Consider the following 8,518-nt stretch of genomic DNA (forward strand, 5'->3'; position numbering starts at 1 on the left):
GCTACAATGTTCCATGTACTAAAGAGAATTAAAAATCCAAAATAAAGTATATATATGATATTTCAAATGGGCGGTGCTCAAGAGATAAATACTAGCTAACAACTGGCTAATCTTTTGGGAAAGAAAAAAAATTAAATCTCTAAACCCTTATATCAAAATCATTGCAGAAGAGAAAAGTATTTCTTTTTTTAGTAAAACCATTAAAATTAGAGAAATATAGGATAAAGTTTATATAATCTTGGGGTGGAGCAATGCTACTAAACATTATCCTAGGGCCAGAAGGCAAAAAGGAAACCATTTATCCATTTTTTATTATTTTTTATTTTTTTTAGTCATTTTAATGCTTTTTTCCCTGTGCATAAGAGAAATAACTGATAGAGTCAAAAGATACAGTATCCTTTACACATCGCAGTTAAAAGTAATGCAAACATCACATGACATTTTCAGTGAAAGTTACATTTCCAATTACAAATCAAAATGTGTATTATTAGGGTCTCTTTATGAGAGAAGCTTGAGAAGGAAATCTTAGGTCAAAAGCACTTTCCTGGCATTACTACACTGATCCTTCAGGCTGCACAAAGATTAAGGTCATATACAGTCAATCAATCAGCAAATGTTGACACAATTTCACACAGTAAGTTTTCTGTACAATTAAATGTATACTTAGAAATACCAGGATAAACATTTCTACTATATTTTAACTGAACTTGCCTAGCCAACATTTTCACTGAGAAGTTGATCAAAGATGCTGTAAGAGTCTACAAAATTGTTACATACCTAGCTCCAGAAATACTTATATTCTTTCTCACTGTGATTACACATAGTATGCTCAGAAATTCTGTTGTAACATTTCTAGGTGTACAGTTCCAATTGTGCTTACTGTACTGTATACAAATATAGCAAAAAAATCAAAGAATGGTATAAACCTTACAGCATTTTGCTAGCAAAAATACATGCCAAAGTCACAATAAGCAATATTGTACCACAAATTAGAGAGCTTCAGATAATTTTGCTTCTTGTTTTAATATTTCCCATTCTACATTAAATTACTATCATAGGCTAATGTTTAAAATGCAAACAAATTGGACATCTGTAGAACAAAACTTGTTCACCCAACTGTGAAGTTTGATACCTGTTTTCAAAAATCACAATAAATGCAGAATAGAGAGAAGTGTCTGCATGCAACACTTTTGAGAAAAACAGTAAAACAGTATTGATTCCCACCATTCAAAACAGACAAGTTAGGAAATGGAAGGAGAGAGGGAGGGAGGGAGGGAGGGAGGGAGGGAGGGAGGGAGGGAGGGAGGGAGGGAGGGAGGGAGGAGGGAGAAGAGAGGAAAGGAAGGAGGCAGGTATGGACTCCACCTTAAAATCTATCATTAGATTTATAACTAGACAGATTGAAAAGAATCAAAATGAAAGTAAAGCATGATTTGTGTGTGTTTAAAGATTTAAGAGCCATTATCAAAAATAAGATACATTTTTCCAAGGTACAGAAATGTAATTAGGATGGCTGGGAGCCCAGCAGCCGCTCAATGGCTGCATTGATGTCGCCTCCTGTTGCTATTAGAGCCTGCAAGTTAGCTTCACGGTTTAAGAACCCCATGGCGTTGAGCTGTTCCAGTTGTTGCTGAAATCTGACTTCTGGAATTGGCAGCTGAGGAGGATTTGCTCCAGCCAGAGCCTGCACCATTTGCTGAATGAACTGCTGGCTGGGTCCAGATTCTGATGTTGGGCTCGTGGTTTCACTGGGTGCAGAGCTAGGCACGGTGGCCCCAGGGGTGCTGCCAGAACCAGTGGAGCCAGGAGGACCCGCAGGGCCAGTGGGTCCTATGGGCCCAATAGGCCCAATGGGGGTAAACGGCACAATGGGGCCGATGGGACCTATGGGTGTGACTGGGCCTACAGGGCCTATGGCGGTTCCCAGCACCCCCACCCCCACACCTGGAGTGAAGCTCGGAATGAGGCCAGGCGCCTCAGAGGCTAATGTCTGTAGCCCCTGCTGGATCTGCATGAGCGCCTGCATTGCTCTCGGGTTTGTCATGGCTGACAGCGTGTCCGGACTCTGCATCTGCTGCAGGAAAGAAGGGACCTGCGGACGAACCTGCTCCTGCAGCTGAGGATTTCCAGAGAACACCGGGTTATTCAGCATCATCTGGGCAGCCAAATCCGGATTCTGGGTCAGCGACTGCATCATGCTTCTCATGTAGGGCGCAGACAGCATATTCTGGATCAGCTGGGGGTTTTCAGTTATCTGTTGCAGCAGGCTCTGCATTCCCGGGGTGCTGAAGACGCTGGCGACATAATTGGCCGCGGCCATAGTGTTCCCGGGATTATTGGAGCTACCGCTGGACCCGCTGCCGCTGCTCGAGGTGGTGCCGGTGGTGGCAGAACTGTGAGTAGCCGACGGCGGTGCCCACGGATTGGGCAGCGGATCGCGATTCTCGGTGCGGGAAGGCTGCGAGCCTTCGCCAGTGGTGGAACTGCTCCCCACGGAGGCAAACGGATTACCCCCAAACTGCTCCTGTGCAGCGTTCAGCATCGGCTCTTGAATGTCAGTGTACATGCGCCGGAGGGCGTTATAGCCCCCGGGGATGCTCTCGAGATTGCTGAGGGCCAGGTCTTGATTTCTCATCATCTCCTGCATCATGGCCGGATTCCGGGCGATCTCCAGGGTCTGCCTCATTATATCTGGGTTGTTGAGCAGGTGGCTGATCTCTGGGTTTCTCTGAATCAGTTGCTGCATCTGGGGATTGGCCATGATGAGCTGCCTCATCAGATCGGGATTCGAAAGCATGCTCTGAACAAAGGGATTTTCCATGATCTGGAGCATCATCTCCGGGCTGGACAGGAGCTGCTGCTGCATCTGGTTCTGGAGCTCCGTGAAACTGGTCGAGGTCAAGCCCAGGCTGCTAAGGCTCGCGAGCCCTCCCAGGCTCCCCAACCCAAACGGGTTGCTATTTGTGGAAATAGGTGTGGAGTTACTCCTGGGAGTCGACGCGGTGGTGGTAGTCGTCGTCGTCCCCGCGGTCGTGCTGGGCTGAGTGGTCTGGCCCTGCGGTCGGTTCTGGCTTTTGATGACAAGGTGAACGGTCAGTCCGTCGTGGATGCCGTGCTGGCTCAAGGTATCTTGATCTTTGAGGATTTTCCCGGCGAAGATCAGCACGAGCTGATCCGTTTGGGATTTGAAGCGTTTCGAGATCGCTTCCTTGAACTGCTGCACCGAGCTGTTCTCCGGCACCGCGAACTCCTCCTTCTCTTTGGGGGTCTTCACAGTGACTTTGATGATTTTGGGCTCGGCCGGGGGCGAGGCCGAGCCTTGGGCCGCAGCCGGGCCGCGGGAGGGGCGCGGGGGGCCGCTGCTCTCGCCGTTCTCAGCCATGGCCGCCGCGGTGACGCAGGCAGACAGGGAAGGCGCGGGCGGACGGGCAAGAGAGAGAGAGAGAGAGCGAGCGAGCGAGCGAGGGAAGGAGGAGAAAGGAGGCGCCGCCGCAGCAGGCTGGGCCGGCTCGGGCGGGAGGCGCGGAGCACAGTACCTCGGTGATGCGGGCTGCGAGCTTCGGCTCCTCCGCCGGAGAGATGGCTCCGTGTAGGCCGCGGGCCGAGATCTCAGCGCTCAGGGCTCCGGGCTCTGGGCCTCCGCCGCCGCCGCCACCGCCACCGCCGTGTGATCCTACCGCGCGCTCCCAGCAACTCCCGCAGCCGCTCCGCCCGCTCCTCCCCGCCCCGCCCCTCCCCCCCCCCGCGCGCCCCTCCCCCCTCCGCTGACGCGGCGCCAGGCCCAGAATGATAGCTGCGACTCGATCAAAATGAAAAACTTCTGGAACGAAAAAACCCAGGGCGAGGGAGAGCAGCAGAGAGGGAAATAAACAAAGAGAGGAGAGAAAAGCGAGAGAAGGAGGGAGGGAGGGAGGAGAGGGAGCCTGCTTCTGTAGAGGACATTAAAAGACCAATGGGGGGGGGGGAGGGATTTCACACACACACACACACACACACACACACACACACACACACACACACACGTATTTGAAGTCTACAGGCAGTGAAAGGATGAAAGAAAGCCTGAATCTAACTGACCCCATGTAAAAGACAAAAGAATACAAAATAAAGAACTCTGACAAAGCAAAAAAGGAACAGATTAACATCCCCAACAGGGGAATGGGAGAAGGCTGAGCAGAAGCTCATATTTTACAAAAGAAGTGCAAATGGCCAATGGGCATATGGAAGGATGATTAAGCCTAGCAGCAACCAAAAAGCCCAAATGAAAACACTGAGCATCTACCTCTGCCTTATCACACTGGCAAAAAGGAAAAATGATAGACCTTCTAGAGAGCTGAGAAAATGCACTCTCATGCCAATTTGAAGTGTAAGTTACTGTAATCAGAAGGCAATTTGAAAATATGTATCAACATTTTAAATGTTTCCACCTTTCTTTATAAATGCCTCATTTAGAGGCCTCACCTATGAAAATAACTGATAAGGATGCAAAAACATATGTATAAAGTGTATATGCACTACAGCATTTAAAAATTATTTTAAAAGGTAAAATCAGGATCTGTTTAAACAGAAATGACCAACTATGTTATGATATTGCCATACAATAAAATAATATGCACTATGTTTTTAAAAAATGGATGTTTAATGTATATGATCTAAAATATTTTTAAAGGAATAGATGAAATAAACAGTAGTTGTAGGGAAATCACAGAGCATTTCCACTTTCAGCTATATTTATATATTTTTGTAGAGTAGAAATTGCATAAGCCTGTATGTTTCAATACAAAAAAATACAATAAACATGTTTTTATTTTAAAACTATTTTTCAATAGTTTATATATGTGAACTGTCTTTAAGTGTATGTGTAAAAAATAAATCTGGAATGCTGTACATTCGTATGTTAATAGTGGTTATTACTTAGTGCTGAAATTAGGAATAACTATCCTTTGTCTATTGATATTTAAATTTTTTATGGCTTTTATATGTATCCACTGCATTTATAATAGTTTTAAAAATCAGAAGACATTTTGAGGGAGATGATAGATAGATATTGACAGGCACACAATAGTAAAGTCAGACATTAACATATTTACCTAATTTAGTTACAGATACGTTGGGGAAATAATAAAGATGTACCACTTAAATAATAAGAACAAAGAATTTTAAATTGGTGTATAAATATCTAACTCCAGTTTATACTATACAGAAAATACTCTTCCCACCAGTGTCCAACCAGCATTTAACACCATTTGAACATCATTTGGCCACAAATACCTTAATAAATCTTAAGAAACAAATATGAGTATGTGATATCTATCAATAGGGGACTGGATTAAAATAGTATGATTAATATGATTAATAGAATACAAAAGATACAAAGAATGAATTAGATCTAAACATATTAATATGTATAAATCTCAAAACCTAATTAATTATCACAACACTCCATGGCGTTTATAGATGCATTCATATGTATGTGAAGCTATCAGCAATATATTAAAGTGATTCATACTAAACTTGTACCCATGAGGAAGAGGAAATGGAATAGGTCACAGGATAATGAGTAAAAAGAGATTGAATTAAATCTCTAAAAATGTATTTCATCTTTAAAATGGAAGCGAATATGGCAAAATAGCAACAGTTAATTCTAGATGGCAGGGATATGAGTATTTATTATAATACTCATATCCCTGCCATCTAGAATGTTGTATTTAGAAGGATTTTTAATTTTCTCAAAAAATAAACTAAACTAAGAAAATATCACATCACCTTATTTGATCTTAATAGAACTAACCTAGATATTAATAAGGAAAGTGTAAACGAAAACCTCAACCACTTGAAAATTAACACAGAATCAGACACTTTGGGGGCAAAGTGCAAATCAAAATTTTTATTAGAGTGAATTTAGCAACATAATGATAATGCGAACATATATATCAATAATTATGATGGCATTTCCTTATGTATGGCCTGAAGATCTTGTTTAAAAAATACGCAAATCTAGGCACCACTACAAACCTACCCAAATAGGTGATGCTCAGGGATCTGCATTCTTATCAAATCACAGTTTAATGTTATTTTATTTCCCAGGTACTATACAGTCTGGTGACCCCCTCTTCCTGGTCTCCCAAAACCATGTTGTTTTTTCTACTGTAAACTCTTTTTACAGAGCAGAAGTTAGACTAAATAGCAATCATCTTGGAGTCCCTTCAGAGAAGGGCAGTTTCTGAGGAACTAAAAGACTTGACAAAGAGCATCTCCTCATGAGGGGCCCCAGTTTGTGTTCAATAGACAATGTTAGAGATTTAGCGTAATTTGGTCTTTGTGGTTTTCCTCCCTCAAGATTTATTGAGATATAATTGCCATATAACATTGTATAAGTTTAAGGTGTACTACTCATTGATTTGGTATACTTATATATTGAAAAATGATTACCACCGACCGAGCTGGTTTGGCTCAGTGGATAGAGCATTGGCCTGTGGACTGAAGGGTCCTGGGTTTGATTCTGGTCAAAGGCACATGCCCGGGTTGTGGGCCCAATCACCAGTAGGGGGCATGCAGTAGGCAGCCGATCAATGATTCTCTCTCATTATTGATGTTTCTATCTCTCTCTCCCTCTCCCTTCCTCTCCGAAATCAATAAAAATATATCTTAAAAAAAGAAAAATGTTTACCACCAATAGTGTGTTAGCTAACACCTCCATCACGTCATATAATGATCATTTATTTTTTGTGGTGACAACATTGCAATATACTTTCTTAGCAACTTTCAAGTATATAATACAATATTATCCTATATAATAAAAGCCTAATATGCAATTCGACCAAACAGCGGAACCACCAGAGGAACGACCAGTCACTATGACGGGCACTGACCACCAGGGAACAGACGCTCAATGCAGGAGTTGCCCCAGCCTGCAGAGGGAGGTGACTGGCAGCGGCGGTGGGCAACAGGGTTGGCGAGCGGGCGGTGCCATTCCTGCCAAGGCGGGTGCCAGTGGGGGCCTCTCGATCGCCCCACCAGTTACCCCACAGATTGGCCTTGATCACCGACCAGGCCTAGGGACCCTACCCGTGCATGAATTTCGTGCACCTGGCCTCTAGTTACCTATAATCATCATGTTGTATGTTAGATTCCCAGAACTTATTCATCTTGTAACTGGAAGGTTGTACCCTTTGACCAACATCTCCTTATTTCCCATCACCACCCAGCCCCTGGAAACCACCATGACAATCTCTGTTTCTGAGTGCCACCAAAAGCAAATTTCCTTGAGTTTTTATCCTTAATTTTACAAATGATGTTATAGTTTACATTTTATTCCAAAATATATCCATTTTAATGTATTAACTTACTTACAACTAAGTAAAATTAGCATTTCAGTGGTTGAATGAACATGTTTTTGTTAGCAAGAAGCACATCAATTAGCTTAATCTTTATCTTAAATTTTAAGAAAAGAGCAACAAGATAAATACATAAAACTGGGACTGCATGAGTAGATTTAATAACAGATTAAGGGAATTTTTAAAAATTAAATTTATTGGGGTGATATTGGTTAAAAAATTATATAGGTCTCAACTATACAATTGTATACATTGCATTGTGTGTTTACCACCCAAAGGCACACCTCCTTTTGTCACCATATATTTGACCCCCTTTACCCTTTTCTACCTCGCCACCCCTCTTTCCCTCTGGTAACTACCATACTGTTGTCTGGGTCTATGAGTTCTTGTTTGTTTATCTTGTTTTTTCATTTGTTGCTTTCAGTTTTACATCCCACACGTGAGTGAAATCATATGGTTCTTGACTTTCTCTGTCTGACTTATTTCCCTTTGCATGATATTCTCAAGATCCATTCATGTTGTCTCAAATGGAAGCATTTCATCTTTCTTATGGCTGAGTACTATTCCATTGAAGATACTTTGTAAAAATCTTTGCTAATACTAAGAAGATGGATGATTGTATAACTTTTCTAGAAAGATATACATGACCAAAATATATTCAAGAAGTGGAAAACTTTACAGATCATGTAAGACATTGTAAGAAAAAGAATAAAAAATTAACCCTAGGTGGTTTGACTCAGTGGACAGAACATTGGCCTGTGGACTGAAGGGTCCCAGGTTATATTCCAGTCAAGGGCACATTTCTTGGTTGTAGGCTCTCCCTGGCCTGGGCACTGCTCAGGGCGCATGCAGGAGGCAACCAATCGATGTGTGAAACACATTGATATTTCTCTCTGTCTCTCCCTTTCTCTTCCACTGTCTCTAAAAATCAATGGTAAAATATCCTCGGGTGAGGATTAAAAAAAAAAACAGTAAAAATTAAATAATTTGATATTTTAAAAATCAGCTTTCTTAGTAAAGGTTGTGGCTGAGCTTATGTGTTTACTTCCTCCCTTTATCAAATCCATTGAATTGATTGAAATGATGTGAGAAAAATAATGAATACTTAACAGTATTAGAAAAGTGGAAGAAGTCTAATCCATGAATCTTCATGTTAAATACCAAAATAAATTCTAAATGAA

The 8,518-nt window shown here is 42.3% G+C and overlaps 1 protein-coding gene across 1 annotated transcript; it reads right to left on the reverse strand.

The window, feature by feature from the left end:
• Positions 1-327: 327 nt before the first annotated feature.
• On the reverse strand, positions 328-3,532 carry UBQLN2 (ubiquilin 2). The gene has a single exon (XM_079765165.1). The coding sequence runs from the start codon at positions 3,380-3,382 to the stop codon at positions 1,505-1,507; it is 1,878 nt and encodes a 625-aa protein (XP_079621291.1). The 5' UTR covers positions 3,383-3,532; the 3' UTR covers positions 328-1,504.
• Positions 3,533-8,518: the final 4,986 nt, after the last annotated feature.

The sequence above is a fragment of the Cnephaeus nilssonii genome, assembly GCF_951640355.1.
Source record: "Cnephaeus nilssonii genome assembly, chromosome: X".
Taxonomy (NCBI): domain Eukaryota; kingdom Metazoa; phylum Chordata; class Mammalia; order Chiroptera; family Vespertilionidae; genus Cnephaeus; species Cnephaeus nilssonii.